Below are 24,557 nucleotides of genomic sequence, written 5' to 3'. Positions count from 1 at the left end.
CTCTTCCTCGCATTAGAAGTCTTGGCAAGCAAATACTAAAGAAAAACCTTGTAGATATACATGTTTGAAAAGCAGTCAAGATGATAAATGCTACTATATAAAAAAGCACTGGCGTGGGTTTTTTTGGTGGGGTGGTTTTTTTGTGTGGTTTTTGTTTGTTTGTTTTAGGGACAGCACTGCTTCCAACTGTTTTACTGAGGAGCCCTGCGAGGCAAAAGAGCATGCCAAATTCCAAGCAACTATCAACATAATTCACAATCTCTGCTGATAAGACTGAACATAACAGAGACAAGAACACCCCAATTATATTCTAAATACATGATTTAGTTCAATGACTTGGAAATAGTTTTAACTCATTAAATGCATTAAGTCATCAAAAGAGTAGAATATGATGCTTTTTTTGGGGTATTTCAAAGACAACATCCAGCCTGCAGTTCTGGGATTCGTTGCAGCAGACAAAACCCCAGGGTCTGGCATGAGTGCCGTGTTCAGATGCACTAAGTGCACAATGCTGTTCAGTGATATAGTATACAGAAAGCTTCTTAAAACTTTTATTTCTCTACATGCAACTTACTTTTACAGGGCATTATCTGAAAGAATTTCTGTGACTGGTACGATCCAGTCATTAAATAAATACACAGATTACTGGCTGTTATTCAGAAATAACCCAGCTCGGCACCCTCAAATACAGACCGTGGCAAAACATTACTTGCATGTGCCAGGGGCATCAGATAATATAGTGAGTGCAAGTTATGAATGTGAAAATTTTAAAACCAATTGCTAAATGAAATTTAAACTCCTTATGTAGTCACATGAAGAAAACGTACAAAACATTATACAAAGTACCCTGAGAACACAAGATGGAAAACTCCAGTAACTGTAAACATTGGAATCAAATATCAACTTACATCTAACAATTAACACCCACAACAGTATCCAGAATGTTTCTCCAGCAGACTTTTTGCATCATTATTCTGTGCAACGGACCAGTAGATGGGAAGAGGATTATGATGGAACTGCCCCAGTAATACACTAAGATCATAAGATGCTTAGGTACATATTTCTCTAAAATAGTCCTACTCCATGCAGTGTGATACATTGCCACCTATACTGTAATCCTTATCCTTCAAATAAAAACTATACTAAGAGAGAATGAGCTTCTTACAAGCACATGCATGGGGGACAAACATAATTGACCTTATACACAGGATCTAGTCAAGAACACATGTAAACATTTACCTTTTTTATGACTCTCAAACACTTGCATGCTCCAGGGGCATAGCCATGATTAGACCGACTATGGATTTGTATTTACCTTTGATCGCTTTTAACCTATAATTACACGCAACCACTGGCTGAAATCTTCAAGACTGGAGCTCCCAAGGGCCTGGCAGGAGGGCCTGACCCCGCAGGTAGCAGCGGCGATGAGGGGCTGCCTGCCCCAAATAGCCCTGGCGACCTAACCCAACATCCCGACCCGTCTACCAGACAGGCAGACCAATACCACGCATCCCCCAGAGGCTTCCCGGGGAGGCGGGGAGGGACAGGAGGGCCGTTCCCGGAGCTCTGCCGGGTTGGGGGGCACATCCACACCCCTCAACCCAGGCCCAAACCCCGGGGATAGCGAAGCGCCCCCCCCCCCACGGCGCGGCGAGGGGACGCCGTGGCACAGCGAAGCCACGGCAGGCAGCGGGCTCGGCCCGGGCCACACCAGCCTCCTCCGCCCGGCCCGCACGGGGACCGGGAGCAGCCTGGCCCCGCCGGCCTTCCCACCCCCCACCCTGGCACCCCCCGCTCCCGGTCCGGCCCAGCCCGGGCGGCGGCGCTCACCCCAACCGGCGCTTCTCCTCCTTGCTCATGGCCCCAGCGCCCGGGGCGGCCGCCCGCACGGAGGAGACGGAGAGCAAGATGAAGACCAGCAGCTTCCACGGCCTCCTCTCGCCGGGCCCCCGGCCGCCGCCCTGGCCGCCCGCAGCTCCGCTCATGGCCGCGGCCGCCTGCCCGCTGCCGCTAAGCCCGGCCCCGGCTCCGGCTCCGGCCCATCCCGCTGCCCTGGCCCTGCCCGCCCGGCGGCCGCAGCTCCCGGCACTGAGGCGGAGGCGGAAGGGATCGGCCCCCTCCGCTTTCCTGTGGCGTAGCCAAGGAAACCACCTCGCGCCGCCAACTTCCGGGTTTTCCCCGCACGCGCCGCCTGGGCCGGGCCAATAGGGAAAGGGGGGCAGGGAGGAGGGCGGAAGCGGGCGCCCGCCACGTGACGGCGGCAACTAGAGGGCGACGTGGACAAACGGAAGGGCTGGGAGGGGGAGGAGCGGCGCGCAGGCGCGGTGGCGCCGGACTACAGCTCCCGGCGGTGCCCGCCCGCCCCGGTGCATGCCGGGAGCTGTAGTTCGCCGACCCTAAGGAGAAGAGGCAGGAAGGGGCGGCTGGTTCCCCGCGGGGCGGCTCCGGCAGGCGGGAAGGCGGCCCTCCGCCGGGGGCGGGAGCCAGGCAAGCCTTTTCTCCGCTCACCCCACGACAGCCGCTTGAAGGGCATGTTTTTTAATATACCTTCCCCCCCCGCATCAAATCATCACACACACAAACCTAGCAATGGAAGGGATGAGCTGCTTTTTATTTCCCCCGACAAGCATTTTTACAAAGTTATAAGCAAGATATAATGTGTTTCATACCCCGTCCTTTAAAATTGTCAATCCCATGAAATAAAACGGGTAACACACCCCATCCTGGCCCGTTCCCCTGAAGGCACTGCTGTGCTTCTAACCCGCAACCCTCCAGGTGGTGAAACGTGATGTATTATTCCTAGTTAACAAGAAATAATTCATCCCAGGTAAGTGAAGGAAATACCAAGAAAGTGGCAAAAATTAGTGACTCGGTGGCTTATTATTTTTGATCAGTTGTTCCAAGGTAACCTTGCAGATGCGGACCTCTAAATCGCTGTCACCTCTACCCAAGTCTGATTAAAGACAAGAACAATACTACCCTCTACCCATTTGCAAACATCTGAATGTACAGAAGGTATCCACAAAGGCAAAAAACCCAGTCCCCTAGCCATGAGGAACTTAAATTGAAGAACTAGGTGATGTACAGGCTAAATCTTCCCCATTCTTTCCCATCCTACTTATAAAAAACAAATATGCTGACCATCTGAATTCAACAACTCAGTTCTTTAATATTACAGGAAAATACTACCCAGATTTAAGACTGCCACAGAAATAACTCAAAACTTACTGTGGTGGGAATGTTTATGCTAAATACTTTCTGTGCACATGCATCTAATTTGTAGGAGGCTGCAGCCTTTTTCACAGACAGTAACCGTTGCTGTCCTCCTTGTCCTCTTTCATACAAAACACTGTATCCAAAAAAGTCCCCTAATTTTAGCATGGCTACAAGAGACTGCTGCTGCTTAACTGTAAAGCACATTATAAATCTGAAGTCACTTAACGATCAGTACCAATAAGAAATAGCTAATGATTTGTAAAAAAAAAAAAAAAAAGTAGCTCACTGAAAGAACTAATGATTTGTAAAAAAATTGGCTGACAGCGGTTTGTGTGTTTACAAATTAGTATTTTTGCACGAAAAAATATAAGGAGGAAATGAGTCAAAGTCCTTTTGCAAGGAAAACATCTGTGACCTTAATGTCTGTATACCGCAATACGGCTTCTGGAAAAGTAGGAGTTTCATTTATTTTACAATAGTGACATTGCAGTTGGTCCAGTTACTCGACAATGTTCCTTATGTATGCAGTAATATTTGCCTGTTCCTCTAGTGTCAATTCTGTTAGTACTATAGCATATTTTGAGAGCATAAATAATAGACTTTGCACAGTTTGTTGAAGTTAAATGCCAACAAGTATTATGTTCTCGGGACTTTGTTATTTCTTCCCATATCTTTATAGGCATGAATCCTGCAGTCCTTACTGTACTTAACTTCTACTTACTAGTATTTATCATTAATCTTTGCTGCCCTGTACTCTATTATATTTATTTAGAAACAGTCTAAAACACCAGGCCAAATTTTTAAGGTGCCTTAAAAGTGACCTCTAAAGTGAGGTCTTGATCTCTAAAGCCCAATTTATTAAAATACTGTTTTTCATTTCCAAGCTTTACTGTGCACAGTCTTTAAATTGTGCGTACAAATAATGCATATAAGCAACTTTTGGCATAGATCATGATTTGACAGAGATGATAATATGCTGGCTATGAAAGCAACAGGTCTCATTTTAATAATTGCTTTGGAAACGTGATTCTGCCAAGTCTAAGCACAATGTTTGGCTGCTTTTTGCTTCAGTTAACATCTGTAATAGAAATCCTATGCGATGATTATAATATTTTCAATGATTGCAATTTATGATATAGTTTATGCACCTAAAAAGGCCTAGAGAACTGGGTAACTCAAGTCAGTAAGAATGAGAATGTCAGGGCTTTTAATATTCTGTATTAGATAGGTGTAAGTGAATATATTTTATAGTGGGAAGTAAAACAGAAGGATGCTGCCTAATGGTTATAGTTATTGTAAACATTCTCATCTTTCCCTTCCATAAAACAAAACAAAATAAAATAGCCATAAAGTGCTCTGGAAGGCTATATAACCCAGAAGTGCAGAGTGGGACTGAGAAACCTGCTCCCATATTTTCCCCATTTTAAATACAGCAATAAGAGAAAAAAAATCAGAACACTTGCTTTTCTTTAATATCTGCCACAACTTTAAAATAATTAAGTAATCAGTTTGCAGAGTTTACATAAAGTGTGGCTTTTGAGCAACCTACTAAATTAACTATTTGGTTCTGTTTAACTACTGAAAGTTTTATTTATTTCCCATATACTGCATGCAAATACTAAAAGCCTCCTCGAATAGCAATGTATGTACCAACCCCTTAAGAATCATAGCAGTACTTGTCAAATCCATGCATTTAAAAATCACGAGCTACCGCCCTGCCAAAACCACTAAGAACAGTTAAATTGTTAAAATGACTTTCTAGTTGGGGGTGAGTTGCTTTTGAAGCATTCAGTGGTCACATCTTCAGACTTTTTCTATAACCATAAAAGGTAGAAAAATTTAAGTGAAAGATGAGGTTCCCCAACAGTAACCTGGTTTTAAACAGTGAGGGCTTTAACTGAAAAGAAACCTATCAGCCATCACTCAGGAAGGGATCTGTGCTAAAGCTGCAAGAGCTGGTGATACCACAACAAAGCCCATTTCCTCTAGCCCCAACCCAAGTTAAGTATTCACAATTAAACAGGGATGAATGGAGTAAATAAATCCTGCAGGGCTGGGCTGAAGAACACTTCTTACTCTTCAGAGTTTTGCTGTGCATAACTCTTCTCTGTTTTCTTCTGTGAAAATATCTTTTCCTTCTGTGCTTTTTATTTCTGTGTGTGAAGATGATTCATCTTCTGGCTTCTCTTCATACCCACCAGCCTCTCTATCTCCTGTGACCTCTATGGTGCTAACCTCACCCTGCTCTGGCACTGAAGAAACTGGCAGGTCTAGCAGTCCTGTTCTTGGGTTTTCTGTATCCAGAACAGGCACTTGTGTTGTGTCTGCAGGATTATGAAAAAAGCTCTCAGTCCCTACCTCCACCAGGACAGCACAGCTATTCCCTGTTCCTCCTTCCTCCCCATCTAATATTTTGCCTTCAGACACATTTTCAGTGTGTTCCTCTGGCTGCAATCTATCATTTCGGAGGCTTCCCACATCTGTGTACCAAACGCTCTGCTTGATATCCACCCCTGCCTTTGCTTCCTGAGGAGTGCCTGAGTTTTCTACCAGCCACTCTGCTTCTGCCATACGGCAGGCCGCCTTGGACACATTCTCTAAATTCATACCATCTGTCCCCAAACTAGATGAAGATGGCCGGTCCTCCTTGAACTCTGCACGTTCTGCTGCATCTTTATTCACCGTCACCTGGCTCACTTGAATTTCTGCCGCAGCCATTTCGCTCAACTTGTCGATCCTTTTATCATGCTCCTGCAACTTTAATATCTCACTTTCACAAATCTCCTTTATGTTCTCAGCCTGAGTACCTGCTGGTATCTCAACTGTTACCATCAGCAAACTCCTTATCTCATTCACATCATCAGGGGATTTACAACTCTTTTCTGACTTGCTTTCTTTTTCAGCATTATCCCCAAACACTCCTTTCCCTGTGTTTTCATCCTGGGAAATAACCCTTGTCTCAGTACTTGCTCCTTGCCCCTTGCTTTCTTTCTTACTGTCCTCTTTAGACCCTGTTCCTACCACATATTCACTCTGAGATAATTCTTTTTCCACGCTGATTCTCTTTCCTGCATTCCCTAAAATCTCTGCTTCTGCTACATTATCATGTGGGCAAGTCAGTTTTATCTCTGCAACTTCTTCCTGTGCTTTGCTTTCTTTTTCAGTGCCACTGATGAACACAGCATCCGTTGCTGGTCGACTCTCAGAAGTCACCTTTTCCTCCACTGCTCCTTCACGTACCTTAAAGTCTTTTTTAGCACTGGCTCCAAAATCTTTCACTGCAGTTTCAGTCCCATGAGACACTTCTTCCTCCACGGCTTCTCGTTGTGTCTTAAGCTCTTTTTCAGTGTTTACTACACACTCTGCTTTCACTGTGTCCTCATTCTCCAAAATGATTTTTTCCTCTGCAACCTCTTGTTTTTTAAAGGTAGCTGTAAGGGATTCCTGTATTTCAGCAATGTCTGTACTGACCACTTCTTCACTTTTCCTTGCTGTGTTAACAGAAGTGACTGCCTCTTTGCCTGATGACTTTCTATCATCAGCATCCTTCTCCCAAGAAATTTTTTCTGTCACAATGAGTGTTTCATCACTTTGAGTTTCAGGGTCTGACATCTCGGCTCGGGTGGCGGAAGGCTTCTTCGCGGGAGTGGTTTGTGCTGATCCTGAAGGGGTCTTGAGGTCCGTTAAGCTGGACACGCTTTCACAGGGCAAATTCAAGTTATCTTCAAAGAGGTTGTGCTTCTTCATAATGGCAGCTTCTTTTATCACTAGATAAAACAGAAAGATCACACTCGTTTGGAAAGACTGACAGAGGTACCTTGACAAAGGTACACCCTTTTCCCAAGTTTCTAATGTCATATGTTCTGATATTACAGAGATTTGATATTCATTTTCAACTTGCTTTTTTACTTTACATTTCTTGGGGTGGGGGAGGGTTTTATCTGTTCAGAATAAGGGACCTTCAATATTGACGTAAGCACTGCTGTAATGGAAAACTACCAAAGGACCCGCAATGCACGTAGGTAATGTATCAATGCAGAAGTATTTACACTTAATATAGGAATAAAAGTGTGCTCGTTACATTAATTATGATACTGATATTTTTGAACAGGATTGCCAAAGAGGAGCTGTTAAAGCTTATTGTGCAATCCAGAGGCTTGTCTTTTATCTAGGGTATAGAGAGACAGATGGATCCAGAGAGATACAAGTATTTTACATATCTATATATGCCATCAAGAATAGTTTCCTTTTCTGACACAAAAGCAGAGGGGTTTGCAGGGAGGACTGCACTGGCACTAGTGGTTTATTGGAAACTGCATCCAGCAGTACATTTCATTTGGGGAAATTAATTTTCCCTGCCATTAGATATCACCGAGTCTTTGCAAACGAGCATAATTTCACTCCTTGGCCCAGGGAATCAAGATGAAATGAAACTGGCATAATTACATTTCATCAGAAGCAGGCTTGTGCCAAGCTATCCCTTGTGCTGCAATTCAGACTTTAGGGCTCGCCACACACATTCAGTGAGCTGAATCATAACCACCAGTCTTCAGGAAAGTGGGACCTCGGTCTGGAACAGCCTGCTTAGGACTCTGGGAAGCTCTCAAGCAAGTGCTTACTGGCCAGTAGCTGAAATAGTATTACTGTCACCTCAAGAATGTTCTCACCTTTCAGGGCTTCTTCAAGCACTGTCTGATATAAAATCTCTTCATACACATTCTCTACTTGGATTACACTAGTGTAATCAGCAAAAATAAACTGCTCGTACTTCTGCAGCTCCTGTGCAGACACAAACAAAGGAACAGATATATAAAAATGAGACATTCTGAGAGTTCTGCTTCAACAGAGCACCTTGGAGATGCCATCTAGCAGGTCTTGCAATGCTCCTTGCTGGCTCTTGAGGTGGACTATTTTAATTATGACTGAATGAACTGTATACGTTCACAGTTTATTATGCACTCATTAAACTATTCTTGCACTACAATTACATTCAAAAGCACTATAGGTCATTGTCATCTACACAATAATAAACAATTCTGAAATAAATAGCTGGTGAGGAAATGCCTCGCTCGCTGTTCATCTGAGGAGGCAAACCCACAGTGAGCATGGGAGATACAGGGTTTGGTTTTGTTTTTCTAATAGGTGTGTAACATTTTTAGCTTGCTGATTTATATGCAATAGACTGTCTAGACAATAATTGAGTCATAATCACTAAGCAACTGCTTAGTGATTTATAAAAAGTATATTAAGTGACCTCTGCCCACTTCTAGAAGAGGCACCTACATACAGACATCTGGAGGTTTTCAAGTAAAAGACCTGACCAGACATGTCAGCTGTGCCACACGTTTGTTTGTAGAGCTGGCTGCTCATTTCTGCAGAGGCACAATGCAAAAGGCTTCTGCGAAGTCAAACAGAAAGGGCTTGTGGGAAGTTTGCACCACCACTGCTTCCTCTGTCCCGTATGACAGAGACACAGTGTGGGACTCCATCCTCTCTACATATATTCAAGGTGCTGAAATGCTTGCCCTGCGCATACACCATCTCTGAAGGCACTGCTGACGATCTACAAGAGAGTATTATTTTGGGGATAGTAAAGAAAGTAGAGCGACATACAGAAGAGAGTGATTTTAAATATATTTTTGAAAGTTGTAAGTTTTAATAATCCATACTCAAAGACTTGCAAGCATAACTTGGCAAAACACTTGTTTTTAAACTTGTTTTTGGAACTGACACAAGCTGGAGAGGATCAGCAGGAGCAGCACACCCTGGTGAGAGCTTGTAGCTTCAGGGATATGATGAACATCAAGGGAAAACAAAAGGGCAGAGAAGCAGGGTGGCTTAGGGCAGTCATCTTCCAGCAGGATCAGTGAAAATGCAAGAGGGTATGCACGGGCGTCAAGAAGAGTGAAGACTATTTGTTTTGAGCCAAGGTGAACAGCATTCCAGCTGGCCCCTGACATAGCCACACTGATAACATCTCCATGAAACTCTGGCAGCCGCGTTTGCTGAGTACTAACCTACCCATATGATTAAGGGCAACAAAGAACGTCTCTGTATGTTTGTTTCCTGATGCTTGACGCAATTGCTTCCATTTAAAATCACAGAAAGCAAGCGCACGGCTTGTCTGCTTGCTGCTCCTGCTGTCCAAGCAGGCGTTTGGATTTGAAGAAGGCCGTCAGCAGAGGCTGTGTATGGTCACAGCTGTGCCTCAGGGTGCTGCTGAAGAGGAAAGTGCCCTCCCCCACAGGCTGAAATTCAGCCGCAACAGGGCTGCTGAACACAAAGACAAGCTCATAACCTATAATCATAACTGTCAAGAGGAGTCCAGTTTGAGTGGACTTCAAGATCTCTAGGGAAGTGACAGAGTTAGAACTGTTATGACTAAAACTTGTTGCTTTGGGGGAGTCAGAAAGGCTTTAAGACAAGAAGTGCCTAACCAAATCTACGACAACAACATTTGACCTTAGAAGAAGCAGCTGTACAGAACCATAAAGATAAGGAACTGCAGAGCAAAACACTAAACAAGAACAGACCATCCCTCACGGACAGTATATACGTAATCTCAGAACTGAGTTTGTGCAAAAGCAAAAGTTAACTAGCAGACACAGTGAGGAAGAGTATATCCTTCATCCAGAGACCCCTGACGACCACCCAGAGACACCAACAGGCATGAGCAAAGAACGTTTGCATATGATAATGAATTATTGAGAAATAATGAATATGTATATCTTTTCTTGGAAAACTAATGAATATGTATGTAGAGCGTGTATAAATTATGCAACTAACCCTGTGCGGGCACACACACTAGGAGAAGTGATCCCCTGTGCATCCAGCGCTGCAAGAAAGAGTAACTACGTAATAGTTGTCAGACTATTGAGTCCTGATTTCGGCTTTTCACAGCATCAAAAATAATGAAGTGGGATGGGCAAAGGTCTGCAACTATCTTCGAGAAAGCAAGCTCCACATACAGTTTCCCTGTTTCCTGAAATCTTCCTACTGCCACATCAGTCCACAGACTGGCAAATCTAAGCATCATTTGGCCAAGCAGGCAGCCAATCTGCACAACTCTCCGAGAGAAAACAGCTTTACATAGTTTAGGATTTACTGCCAAGGTATTAATCCTTCCTCGCCTTTCAATATTGTTTTTTTTTTATTAATCACAGAAACCTACTGGTTTGCATGTTGAAGCCAGTGACTTTTGCATTGTGGGCAAAGTGATCTGTACCAGTGCTTCTTGAAATATCTTCTTCCGGATAGTGCTGCTGTCATAATCATATTGCTGTCAAAACAGACAAAAAGAGAAACAAGCCCAAATGTGTTTGAGGTTATTAATCACTCATAGGAGGAAGTGGTTCTAGTTAACCTGTAACTGGTGATGGATGAATCCCAAAGGATACAGGCACGCTCAGAGGTCTGAATTTCCAGCTTTTAAAAAAATACTCTGAAAGCTGGTTTTCTGGATCTCTTTTCCCTTTTTTTTTTTTTTTTTTTTTTCTTTTACCTAGGCTAGAAACAGCCCCCTGATTGCTCTCTCCAGGTATTTCAGCACTGCCTCTTCCATGAATAATGAATTACAAGGGCAGGCTAATTATAAAGCTAAAAACTGATTTACCCAGATCCATAGCATCATCTCCAACTGATTTAATTGCAGTTAGAAGGTCTACACATGTAAGTACTTTTACAGTTTCCTGCCCAGAACTAGGTTTCACACCCCAAAATGAGCAGGTTTGCTAAGTGCCACCAAATCAATATCTCCAGCTGGATGGGAAGTGATATCTCCTTTCAAATACTGAGATAAATTCACATAAACTATATTCTCCGTTTCCAAAAAGGCAGAACCCAAGGTCTTTCTGTGCAAATACCGCAACATCACATTTACCTTCAGTACTCTCAGCTTGACTTTTTCAATGGTTGTTGCAACTTTCGCTGAGTCTGCCTGGCGGCTTGGAGAGAACAACTGCTCAAAAGTATAAACTGCGTTTTCCATCAGCTAAAAATAATAATTAAAAATCCATTAATGACCAGTAACATAAAATTCCTGCATATGTAAAGAAGCACAATAAATGTAACTGCTAACTTAAAATGTATTTTTGAGAAGGTGAGACGAAGAAAGAATAGGCGGCCTGAAAACAATAAATATTTCAGGTACATTAAATGATTGTGGAAGGTGAAGAAAAGACTTGTTTAGTTTAGACTGCAACACAGTTTTGGAATGGGAAACAAAAAAGAAGATTATTTAATGCAAGAGAATAAGAAAATTAAACTACCTCAACTTCTATTTTCAGTTTATGGGCAGGCCAATACTAGGAAGTCTGCTAATGGAACTAACCGAACAGTTATATCAGCAAACTTACTCAGAGTACATTCATTTATATTGTCCAAAATTTTTCTGCTGTATTTCAGTTCTCTGAAGACTAACATGCACAGAAATGTTGCAATAAATAAAGAAAAGTAAGCCTTGGTATCATTATTATGCTATCATAGTTTTCTCGTATATATTTCATGTCACCACCCAAACTGATGGTGACAAAAAGTAGAATCGATCATCTGTGCATAAAGGCCATAGACAAAACTCATCATCCCTAATAAGAAGACTCCCATTGACTCCTACTGGGTTCTAATGGTCTTAGTCATTAATACTGCAGATAAGGTTTTTTAAAAACTAATTAATCAGTAGCTTTCCTTATAATACAAATAATTATCAGCAAAAATCACACAGAGTGCAATAATTTCTCACAGAATTATGTTAGGCTGGCATTTGCCATATTTTCACGTTATCCAGAGATTCATTAAAAATATTGAACCCCCTACTCTGAAAAGGTAGTTCAGAAAAACTGTTCTACACACAGTTATGTCTACTTAATGAGGCTTTGCTTTTTCAGGGTACGTGTTTCCACTCAGGTTTTACTGTATTCTTGTTAGAGAAGTACAGAGACATCCACAGGGAGGCTGTCCATACAGCTGGTCTTCCTTTGCACCACCTGGGACCATCCCAGTTGATATACACAGACAGCCACATACTATAGAGGACTTCTTGTAGTTTGTAACTTAACATACTTATTGGTAAGATATGCTTTTAATTCCTTCTTGGCAAGTAACATTTTCATTAAAATATGTGGTGACAAATGTTGAAGGCCGACTTTTATAATTGACTTTGCAGATAATGTAGGAATGGACTATACAGGCCATTTATAAATGCAAATGGAGAAGATGGAGGTTTAGTCCATTTGTGTGTCCATCAGAAGGCTGTACAGTAAAGGCTCATGCACTGCAAGAACTTGGATACATGAAAAAGACAGGATCAGTGTAGAGTTAAGTCTGAGGCTAATTAAAAGATGAACTACTCATTTTTTATTTCAATTTTTATTTGAAGCAAATCATAAATTGGTGTAGTTCTGGTGAAGTCACTAAAGCTGCTTTATGCCAGTTGACCATCGTGTTCCCAAATTTCCTAAAACTGGCCACTAGAGGATGCCAAGCTCCCAAGCCAAGGAATCCTGCTCCAGCCTCCACCTGAGTTAGAGTTAAGCCAAATGCTTCTTTCGTGTTACAACTACACCAGCATAGACATGTCTGACCTTACTTGTTAATAAAATAAATGTCCATGGACACAAAGTGAAACTACTTCACTATTTTTATGAGAAACACCAGCCTTTTAAAGAGAGAGAAGCAATAACAGCATTTTTAGAACAACTTGTGCTTTAATTCATTTATTGCGAATTTTGTCTCATGTTCTGTTCAGGAAGAGAACCCCACTTGGTTTGTATGGGATATATTTTCTGTCCAATTCTTATATGGACTCATGGTCTTCACTTACAGAAACACATTTTATTTGGCAGCATTTTGGAATGGTCCCCCCTGAAAGACCCAGACATTAAATCAGAATTTTATTTCTGAATAATTCTTTGGCTGTTGATCATGGCTGTACTTAGAAGACCTGCTTTTAGGAAAACCCTATCCTAACACTGTGCTAGAGACTCGCTTTCCATATTCAAAACTCCCACTCCACAGAACTGGACCAGCTCCATTTCACAAGATTACCAACTAGATTATTTAGTTCCCAACTACGGATTCAATCACAGGATTCAACACAGAGCTACAAGGCCAGATCTGCCTTGTGATCTGGCAATCAAAAGAATCCTACTGGCCAGCTCCTAACAGATTTCTGGCCAGGCATCCAGAAGAAATGAAAGCAAAGCAAAATTATAGCCTATGCCAATACACACTAGAGGGGAAAAAGAGGTGGAGTTCCTTTTTCATCTGAAATTGCATAGTCACTTCAACCATTCCCATAAAAAGTGAAGTCAGTTAAAACACCTACATGCAGCTATATCCTGAGATGTCATCTGTGTCCAAGTAATTGCCAGTTTCTAAGATCAATTGCGTTACTTTATATTCATGAGAAAATAAACTACCAAGGAGGAGACATTCCGTTTTGGTAAAACATATTTAAGATCCTTCCTGAAAAGGAATATATTTAAGATCCTTACTGAAAGACTCACACGCATGCAACCTCACAAATGTAAATGTGAAACAGCTTTGAGATGTGATTTTCTTAGGTTTTGTTACCTGTACTTTGATTGAGATGCATTCTGGAACTCTTGAGTAGCTTTTTATCAAGATTACTTTGAAGCAGAAGGACAAACCTAACCTGTTCTCCCAGGAGGAAAAACTGGATCTTACAGTACCTCTTGCATGAAGTTCTGTGTCCTCTGAATCACAAAATCAATGTGATAGACCTTGAAGCGACTCTTGAGGTCTTGAAGGAGCTCCTGGAGGAGGTTCACCTTCAGATAGCAGGGCTCCATTTTCACAGAGTTGAATGGTAGCTTCATAAGCTGATCCACATTCTGCATTCCAGTGGAGGAAGAACAGGTTTTGAGAGAAAGCAACCAGAGGCAAATTTTTAACAGAGAATGTAACAGTGGCCCTAAGACAAATTCTGATATCTACACTCTAGCTGCACAAATACCGCAAGACTTTCTAAATGACAAAACCAAGCGCTAACATACTACCACCTGGGAAAGCAAATACCACTAGTCCTTGTGCTAATGTAAAAGGCTCCAGATATATTTTCTTACCTCCTTTAGCTTCATGATATCATTTGTCTTCTGGAAGTCCTGGATGATTTCATTAACTTCTTTATCAAAAAGTGAGCGGACTTCAGTGAACCCGGAACTCACCGGACCCATGAGCTCCTCCAATATGGATGCGAGAAAGGGCTGGATATTTTCTGTGCAGCACCTCTGGGCAGGCTCAGAAACAGTGGCTGGAGTGCCAGACAAGACAACGGTTGCATTTAGGCTACTAAGAGATACAGTGAAAGAAGTAATCTGAACTGATCTACTTTACAGTGAATTAAACGACTCTGTGTCTTTCCCTGGAGTCACACCTCTGCAAAGATGGTGAGGGTGATGAAAGGAGAGTTTATAGTTTCATGAGTGACAATGAAACATGTTTTTCCAAGCCCCAGCCAACCAAACACTAGCAGCTTGGGGGCACTGTGAGAGCAGAGGAAAGGGCAGCTGTCAGTACTGATACACACTGGCAGGTCTGAACAGGGTGTGGCCACTGTGACTGTAAGGAGGTATCCGAACCTGGTACTTTACAGTTCACTGAAAGTGAGAATATCAACAGAACATAATGAGTTTTATCAAAACAGCTCCTAAATTATCAGCTCTTTATTTGCTAGCTTAAGCAACATCGACTAACGTTTTGCTGGCGTGTTACTCTCATTTTTATATTCATAGCAAAATTATAATTACTTCACATCAGTTTAAAACCACCTAAGAAGCCCTTTGGATTAAGTATTCTTTGGTAGCCTATGAATTTGTCATATAACCAGAACCTGTTTTTGTGGCACGTTCCTAGACATCAGGTCAAAACCACTACACTTTTAATTATGCTTATATGACCCCTACCTTCATTGCATAAGGCTGTCCAAGTAAAAATGAAAGCAGAATGAGCAACTCTAATTAGGATATTCAAAACCTGTCAGCTCTAGCTCCAACTTGAGAAGACCCAGTATTTTCACAGACATGGGGGCCACAGATACCAGTTCTCATCAAAGGCAGCAGAGGTTCAAAGAATTTTTTTTCTGAAAATTAATGTCTCTGGTTGGATTTTTTTCAAAACACATGAGGATTTCAAAACAAGGACATCTGGTAATTTGAGCAATACAATGGGAAACATTAAAAAAATTGCTCCAAACACAGCTGTTCCTCCACTAACCTTTGATTTTCCCAGCTAAGAAGTTCTTGGAGTTCAGAATCTGATCCATGTCTGAGCGAATGGTTCCTTCAAGAGTTTTTGCAAAATCTCTGCATTCTTCTTTCAAGGTACTTAATCCTTCTGACACCTGTTGCTGGACTAAACTGTAAGTTTCTTCTACAATCTAAACCCAGATTAAATTAATAAGCAGAAATCAGAATCAGCATGCACAGACAACTGCAATGAGAAACACCTACTCTGCAAATACCAGTACTTACACCAAACCAGGCCCGCTTCCTGTCGTTCCTTTTTCCTTTCATTTTAGGCAGAATCATCGTCTGAAGGTTAGGCAGGAGTTCTTCCATCACAAGGTTGCTCAGGATCTATATGGTCAGAAGATTAAAATGACATGCTCACACACTGTTCTTCATCTGAAAACTGAGCACTCACATCACAGAATGATATGCAAACATAGGCAACCTCAAATGTACAATGGCTTATTTATCCCAGCTTGCCAGGGGGACTGAATTTAAAATATTATGTATGCCTAAGGGAAGCTCTATGTATTTCATCTGAAGCATTTTTCACTGAAGACTTTGGGAGAACATGCAACAGTTGACATCAGATGAACTAAGAAGCCTGTTAAAATTCACTGCATGCTATTATGAAATTGCCATCTGAAAATCAATGGAGCTAAAATGATTGATATCAACTGAGCAACTGGATCAAAAACATTTGAAAAGTTGGTTTGCTGACTGCTGCTTCTCCAAACTGACCTTGTTCTGGGACACTCACACCCTCCCAGAGGAGGTATCATTGAGGAGAAATTGTTCTAAAGAGCCATCAGACAAGGGATGCTTCTGATAGGAAGATAATTGGCCCCAAAAGAAAGATATGACTGTACCAATGTGGATCTCCAGCACTGTTTCAGGCGAGTACCAACTTCACAGTTCAAACAAGAAAAGAAGAAGATCCCAGGAAAACCAGAATATGGGACAGAAATGGAATCCAGAAATGTGGGTAATCTGCGAATCAAACAATTCTACTTTATCTGATTTTTTTTTCTTTTTCAAAAATGTGTACCATGATCCAAAAGATTCATTAGCTCCAGCCAAATCCTGAGGTGAAAGGGATAAAATAAATAGCTGTTGGAGTTTGTGAAAAACTTTTCAAGCAAATACTTTTGCCAGTAAAAGACAACTGTACTGGTCTAAAACCAGTAAAACTTTCACATTGGAGAGTTCATATAAATTAAAGTCTCCTCCCAACACCTCAAGATTCTTGAACAAAAAATATATGAAATATATAACCTAAGAAGCTATTCTGTGGCAAAGGTGCACCACAGCAGAAAGGCAGCAGGAAGAACAGTATCCAAGGAACTTCCACACATCGAGTGTCTGTGCTGGAATGTAGGAAAACTGAGGAAAAGGTATCATTGCCTCATTTTTTTATTATTTCTGTAAGTATACAGTCAGTCTATCATTGCTGTATTCTTCTGAATTGACACTGAATACTTTTCTCCCTCAAGAACATTTTCACTTTGAAACAGGGTTCAGTGGTTGTAGAAGAAATGCATCACCCTCTCTGATCCCACCACCTAGCTGGCAATTCAGTCTTGCAGATGGTTCCAATTAGAAAGAAAAGACATCAGACTGGGAATACAGATGATACCAATTTGGGGGAGTGGTCAATAGGCTGGCAGGCAAGGCTGCTATTCAGAGGGAGCTAGATGGGCTGAAGAAATGGTTGGACAAAAACCTCATGAAGTTCAGGAAAAGCAAATGCATAGTTCAACATCTGGGATGGAACAATCCTGTGCACCAGTACAGGCTGGCAACAACTGGTAGAAAAGCAGTTTTGTGGAAAAGGAGTTGGGCATCTTGGTGGACAAGAAATTCGACATTGGTCTGCAGGGTGCCTTTGCGGCAAAGGGCAACAGCATGTTGAGGGAGAAGAACCTTCCCCTCTATTCAGCATTTGTCAGACTGTGTCTGGAGCCGTGTCCAGTTTTGGGCTCCCCAGTACAAAATAGATCTTGACACACTGGAATGAGTTGAGCAGAGGCCACCAAGGGTCAGGGGATGGAGCACATGACATGTGAGATGGAAGGAACTGGATTTTCTCAGCCTTAAGAAGATAAGGCTAGGGGGAGACCTTATTGCTCTGTACAACTACATAATGGAGGATGTTGGGCAGACAGAGCCAAGATTCTTGGAATTGCACAGGGAAAGGAAGAAGGTGGTGGCTACAGGTAGCAACAAGGGAAAAAGGTATTAAGAAATATGTTTCATCATGAGATCAGTCATGGCAACAAGTCATGCAATCTCCAACCCCGGATATCTTCAGACCTCAACTGTACAAAGCCCCTGAAGTTGGCTCCACTTTGAGTGGGAGATTAGGCCAGACAACCTCCAGAGATCCCCTTTTAACTACATTATTCTCTGGTTCTGTGTGGTTCTCTTGATAGAGCCACCCAACTTTTTATAAAAGAAGCATCAAAGTCTGGCTTCTTCGATACAGAAAGAATGAAATGGTGTGAGACAGATTCCTGGTTTGATTCACTGGCACCCATTTCAGAAGTTTTCTTCAGAATCACCTATGCTGTCAGGCTTTGCACCTCCTCTGTCTAGATTTGAACTACAGCTTTCTTCTTGCCCGTCCCACACAGATGCACCAAACTGGCAATAAATACACAGACTTACAGGCACACATGTGGTTTTTAGAGTCTAGTCTTTCCTCTCCGTTTTTAAATTTACAGACACTGTAACTCTGGCCTCAGAAAGCTGCAAGACTTCTCTTTCTCCCGCGCTTTCTTCTTGTTGTTGGCCAACAAGGCAAACTATGCAAGCAGAGGGAGGCAGTTCATCGTGGGACCTGCCCTGTTTCTATTTCTTTGTGATCTCAGGTCTCGAAATACGTTTCCTATGGAGGCATCTATCAGTGCTGGAGATATATGCTAAATTCTTGAACTCCTCTACTTAAAGCATCTTGATTTTGAACTAAATACCTCAGTCCAATATTTGGTTCAGTCATTAGTCATCCTTGTGATTCAGAGGAGGGATATCTTTTATTTCTGGACATGTTCATTTTCTGTTAATAGATCTTGCCCAGGTGTGTTTGTACTGGCCTACAGTTACAGATGCACAGCTGCCAGTTTAGGATGAGAGGCAATACGATTGTGCATGTGCTATACAGAATGGAACAGAACCCTTTCATCAAGGCTTTTTATCTGTCCTGACTGTACAGCACATATGTGGTTGTCCACAGTCTCTTGAAAGCTTTGAAGTGTAATGGATATCCTGCAAATCAGAGACACATAGAAACCCTATAAAAAAGCAGTCAAAATGCATCTTAAGGTTCTGTACATTTCTCATTTAGTCTGGGTAAAGGATTACTACCTTGCTCAACAGTTTCAGTAGTGTCTCACAGGCAAAAGTATGTGTGACTCCTTCCTCTCCCGTGGGCCTTCAACAGTTGTTGCTGAGTGATGCGTATTTGCACGCAGCTTTTTTCCCTGCTTCAACAACACCCCAGCACAACCCTCATTCAAGGATTACTGTCCTGATGCACTCAGCCGCTGGCTGAGCCAATACAGAGTGCAAAAACACTGCTCAACTTTGCATTTTCATCATGCTTGGAGTGCCAGTATTTCATGACCTTCAACCTTATGCATTACGGCTGCTTGAGTGGGTTTTAGACATACAGTTGTTACTAATGTCAGAGCAACACTGCTTCCTCCAGCCGTCACACTTGACAAAGGGCTCTACAAACACAAGAAAACACTCCTTTTGCGGGGGTGTGCTCCTTTTTTACTGCTATCAAGAGTCCCATGATGCACCAATAGCACAGCTGGGAAATGGCAGGAATTTAGACAGCAAAAGTAAGTACGAAAGGGCTCTGACTACATGCCACGTGGTGCAAAACAGTACCTCCTGGGCATAAGACAGCCTCTACAGAAATGTAACACACAATACCCTACTTATTAATATACTTATAATATACCTATAATATGCAATAGCCTATTACTGTTGTTTCGTATAACAAGTTCTTATAGATTATGCCACAGCACCACTCAAATTCAGCTCTGCTGACTCAGATACGTGAAAACCAATGGACTAGTTCAGGTCCTGAACTAATGAGTCGCTTAAAAAAAAAATCTCACGAATAACCCAAACTGGAGCACCATAGACCGAATAATAAATGTGACAATAGATCAAACATTATAATAACATTAGTGTGTTGTAGTGCTCTCCCTATGAGGCTGTTCTGTTGCTTGTAACAAGCATTGTCAAAAATTGCCTGGTTCTAACCCTGTATTTCAGCACTTAACCTACAGAAATACCATCTAAAATTGAATTTATCCTTTGTTAGTAATGAAACCTTAAAAATGAAAAAGAACAAAAACAAAACCAGGAAAAGGAACTTTTACGACACCAAAAAAAATGTAGTAGGTCTTCAGCTGAGTGACTGGGTACTTGCTGATATTACATCCATGTTGCAGTACCTAGGCAGAACCACGTGAGCTAATGCTGCGGGGACTCTGTCATCATAAATGAATGTCAGGGAATGTATTTATTGGCATTCTGCAGGGTTTTCACAGCAACAAATTGTAGCTTGGTTGTTCCAAACCATTCACTTAGCTCGGATATTTGCCTAAAATAATTATCATATTTGGTCAAAGCAGGCATGAGAACACACTATACTTACAGAATGAATTATTACTAAGAAGATAACAGCGTAACTAGTCTGGATGTCTTCTGATTACAGTCCTCTCGAGGTATATGGGTTATGAGTAAGTAGTTGGCAAGCAATAGGAAAAATAAAACATAAAATGAAACTAGCACTAGAATAGCTCCACAACTTGAGGGAGCAGGGGAGAAGAGAAAATACCTCACTCCCTCCACTGCAAGGATGAAACTCCTTACACTACAGAATTTATTATCAGATGTTAGCAGGAAGCTTCAGCCCCTGACATGATGGCACTGGGAGAGACACTGCTTGTAGATTCTTCTCCAGTTTCCACATTTGTCAGCATTTGAAAGGTAGACTTCTCCTAGAAGAATAATCTGGTTTCTTAAAACAAAACCTTGAACTGTGAACTCTCCATCAGGCTTTTTTTCCATTTTCCCAAAGGGAAGCCAGATTTCATCAAGGAAAACACCCGGCAGCTGGTACTAAAGTAAATATTTGCTGCTGAGTGCTCAAGTGCTTCAGAAAAATTTCATAAATCAGGGCCCAAATAATGTCTCAATTACACTAAAAGACATCTGGAGTGATGCCAGAGGGATTGGTGGTATTACTTCAGCTACCATCAGTGCTCCAAAGCTGCTTACTCAGGTGCCCAAATATGGACCCAGACCCTAAGCTTAGCATCTCGTTTCTGAAGATCTGAAGCACACACATTTTTGGTGTTTAAGTGTGACTTACTATGCAAGACTCTGTTTCAGAAGTCTGCACAATAAGTAGGTCTACTAGTTTATCGGCTCAGGACTAAAAGCTTCATTCCAAAAGAATGGGGAAAGGCAAAATGAAGAGATTCTTCACAATTCATGCTCATCTGCTGTTCTGTTCTTTGTAAAGCCTGATCTCCTACAATGGCATTTAGAGGCATTAGAGGACAAGCAACAGCAAACTGTTGTGTTCAGTGAAAAAGGTAATAGCAACAGAAGAAAAAACTCTCTCTCAGCTGCAGAAGAGCTGTCATGAAAGATAGAAGAACAGACCGCAGCCCAACGCAGCCCAACAGCAAGTATCTGCTGAGTACAAACTGTGGGTTCTGAGCTTGGTGTGTATTGCTTTAGGTCTCACTGATTTACCAAGAACAGCAGCAAATGTGGTAGCGAGATGTTAGCAAGCGCCTCATTTTAGACACAGTGTTTATTCACCAATTGACCCCGTGGCATAAAATTAAAGTAGATGTATGAGCTTTTTGTGGAAATGTGGCCATCCCTACATTCCAGCACAATACAACAACTTTAGTTCACAGCACACTTCCTTTAACTTTCTAGCAAAAAACTCAAAATGGGGTTTATTAAAAAAGAATTATCACTTACATATCAATAAGAAGTATCTTGAAATCTTGGGTATTTCTACCTACTAGATTTTCTTTCTAAAAATGCCATTTTTTCCCAAGAGCCTTTACAACCTTCACTATCCTCAGAGCTGCCATATCCAAAGCCAAAAAAGAAGGAAGATATTCTTTTACCTCTTTTTCATTGCCGGTTATCATCTCCCATGTCCCATAGTGGCCTTTCTCTTGCCGGAAGAACTGAATGGCTTCTAAGAATGCCTCCACTTCATAAGTGGTCTGCTTGAGAAAATCTAAAGAAAACAAGAAGTAACACAAAGGATTTACCTATAAATAACCTTTAAAAAATAACCATTTTTTTCTGATCCATTTTCCTGTTCCATGTGCATCTAGCAGTAATATTTTTAAATCATTTACTAAACCTGACTGTCTGAAGACCTTGAGCTTTCATTAAGATCTAGAAGTGTAATGTAGAACTATCACACTGCACATATGAACCAGCACAAGCCATCCCATATAAGTTGGTAAGTTAAACCAACACCAGCAAACATGAATGTAGAGCACATGATAAGGTAGGAGTTTTATGGCAGCAAGCCTTGCCTGTAGCAGACTTTGACAAGGCAGTCATTAACACATGAAAGCTCATCCCTTGCCTTTATGCCTTTATAAATGCACATGCCTATGAGCAATGTAAGAGTGTACATGGGAAGACTTTGAGAGTGTGTACCAGGGCCAAGAGTTGGGAGCTTCTGCTTCTTTAATTTAAGATAAGAATTAAGAATTTAAGATAATGATAGTCAGCTGATGGCAGCCCTTGATAAATTGCTAAACCCTGAGTTAACACTCCCCCAATAATCTTTTATTTCCTATTGTTTTATTAAGAAATTGATGATCAAGATGATTTTTCATGGGCGTACAATAAAACAGTCCTGGACAAAGTAAGCACCATGCTCATACCAATTAAGCACAAAACCTTCTGACAAAATCATGGTGCTTTCCCTAAATATTTCAGGAATGTTTAACCGCAGCTCTGGAGTATCTAGTTACTGTTCACGGTTAATGCTGCTAGGTGGTAGCTCTTCCCAAGAACAACGTGGTAGCCTGGGGACACTCTTGTACAAGTGAGACTACAGCATGGAAAAACCTGAGAAGTGGCTGAGCTAGTTTGTTCTTACAAACTCCAGATAACCAGTTTGGCAACAGAAATTACATCTCTGGCTATTTGCTCTTTCCAAACTGCTAAAGGCTTTCAAGAGAGCTGCAGCCAACACTATCCTTCACATGAGAGCGCAAAAAACCACAGCTAATTAAGACTGCAACAGCAGTTATACAGCAGAACTAGTTTGTCATGATTTGGGGAGAAACAGTCCCTCTGCCTCAAAATGTGGAAAAGCTCCCTAGAACACTCACGCTGCTTGGCAAACCTGAGTAAGAAAAGCCACCACTGAAATACTTCAGGAATTCAAGTGCTGTGTCTTCGCTGTGAAACAGAGCTTCAGGATTATTGTGAGGATTATTATCTTAAGGGAAAAACAAAGCCATGATGGTTTATTGTCCCCTCTTTGAGGTTATCTACTTGCAGCCTTGATCAGCTAAAGTCCTGTTGTGCGCACATTAGGAAGATGGGAGGGAAGAATAATTATGTTAATTCTCCCAAAGGCAGTATGCTGCTTTAAAAAATACTGATATCTATAAACAATTGTTATGTGAAGAGTGAGAGAGTAAGTTCTCAAGCCTTGCCTGCAAAGCAAGACACTTCTTTTGACTTGTTCATGAAACTTCTTAAAGAGAACAGCTTTATAGGAGGCTTGCATACATGCCAAGGCCAACAAAGGGATCATAAAAATTATGGGAAACACAAAGGATTAACACTACAGTAATGCCTGAAATGTCTCCTCCATGCGCTTTACCTAAAAACGAAAGCTACAGAAACCTACCATTAATTTCATTAATGCTTCACCTTGGTTACTGCTTGAAAATAGCACCGTATACACTGTATAGATTTTATCTATGTAGTGGGCAATGAGGTTTCAGATCTGCTAAAAGCCCGAATGTCAGAATTTGCACTTTCAGAGTTTCCCCTGGGTGTAATAATTACTTCAGGGGGTGTAATAATTACTTCAGGAAGGTACGTTATACATACTGAGGTGCAGTAAACACTCTCTCAGTCCCACTCTATAGATACCATCCCTGTTTTGCAGACATTTGGAGGTCCAGAGAGACTACACAATTTCTTCAAGCTCACACAATGATCAAACAAGAGAAGAACAGCCAGGTAAAATTCCAACCATACCTTCACTGCTACCTCCATGATTTATAGCATTTTTAATAGCAAGTTACAAACCAGGATGCTAAGATACCAGTGAAAGAGTTGTAAGGCTGTTCACTGCCAAGAGAACTTCCTCTGATGGCAGCTTTAATGAAAGACAGAAGTATTCCACCTGAGAAAGTGGTGGAGCATTGCATCTGAAAGCTTTTGTCCTCCCAAAATTAACCTCTGAATATTTTGACAAGAAGAGGGCCAAACTTGGCTGCAGGAAGGAAGAACTGCAGCTCCTGCAGCCCTCTGATCGTGACTCACATGTTTTCCTTCTTCACAGCTGTGCTCCCTCCTAACCAAAAGGGACAACAGGCCATCCAAAGGGTTGGATCTTGGACCTGCTGAGATGATGATGCGCCAGAGCTGACAAGATTCTGCCCTCTAATATCAGCAAGTTTTAAAGTCCATGTTCAAGGGATTATTTTCTCTCTGTTCTGACCATCCCCAACCCCATAGAGAAGTGGGAAGAAGGTGCTAAAAATCCAAGAGCGACTAATTTGAATCATGGGAAAGTATCAAGGGAATATTCATGGGAATGTTCATGGGAAAGATATTAAGCTGTAAGTACCATAAAATCCCGATCTCACATTCCTTCCTATGCTAGTAAACACAGGAGAAAAACACAAGTATGGCAGTCTTACTACAAAAGCAGCTCCAAGTAGAAAGGAAGCTTTACTCTTCAAGGCTACTACAATCGCTTAATCTAGGCAATTTCATTCTCACTTTCTATAAGAGAAAAAGATTGCATCAGCGATAAGGCACTGAACAACTAGATCCATCCAG

At 41.7% G+C, this 24,557-nt stretch overlaps 2 protein-coding genes across 2 annotated transcripts in view; both read right to left on the bottom strand.

Annotated features, from left to right (window-relative positions):
* EDEM3 (ER degradation enhancing alpha-mannosidase like protein 3) overlaps nt 1-2,131 on the bottom strand; it is a 34,608-nt gene extending 32,477 nt beyond the window's left edge. The window contains exon 1 of the mRNA XM_075096781.1: nt 1,831-2,131. Within this exon, the coding sequence (XP_074952882.1) occupies nt 1,831-1,985 (155 nt within the window). The 5' untranslated portion in view covers nt 1,986-2,131. The remainder of the gene's footprint in view (nt 1-1,830) is intronic.
* A 459-nt stretch (nt 2,132-2,590) lies between these two features.
* The window catches only part of NIBAN1 (niban apoptosis regulator 1), a 69,157-nt gene continuing 47,190 nt past the window's right edge, over nt 2,591-24,557 (bottom strand). The window contains exons 6-14 of the mRNA XM_075096780.1: nt 21,632-21,747; nt 15,705-15,809; nt 15,448-15,610; nt 14,298-14,485; nt 13,905-14,066; nt 11,096-11,206; nt 10,388-10,495; nt 7,884-7,995; nt 2,591-6,983 (exon numbers count right to left, since the gene is read on the bottom strand). Of these exons, the coding sequence (XP_074952881.1) occupies nt 5,296-6,983; nt 7,884-7,995; nt 10,388-10,495; nt 11,096-11,206; nt 13,905-14,066; nt 14,298-14,485; nt 15,448-15,610; nt 15,705-15,809; nt 21,632-21,747 (2,753 nt within the window). The 3' untranslated portion in view covers nt 2,591-5,295. The remainder of the gene's footprint in view (nt 6,984-7,883; nt 7,996-10,387; nt 10,496-11,095; nt 11,207-13,904; nt 14,067-14,297; nt 14,486-15,447; nt 15,611-15,704; nt 15,810-21,631; nt 21,748-24,557) is intronic.

The sequence above is a fragment of the Phalacrocorax aristotelis genome, chromosome 6 (assembly GCF_949628215.1).
Source record: "Phalacrocorax aristotelis chromosome 6, bGulAri2.1, whole genome shotgun sequence".
NCBI classification, from domain to species: Eukaryota; Metazoa; Chordata; class Aves; order Suliformes; family Phalacrocoracidae; genus Phalacrocorax; species Phalacrocorax aristotelis.
The sequence above is the reverse complement of the archived record's forward strand: the minus strand, read 5'-3'. Positions and strand labels throughout refer to the sequence as shown.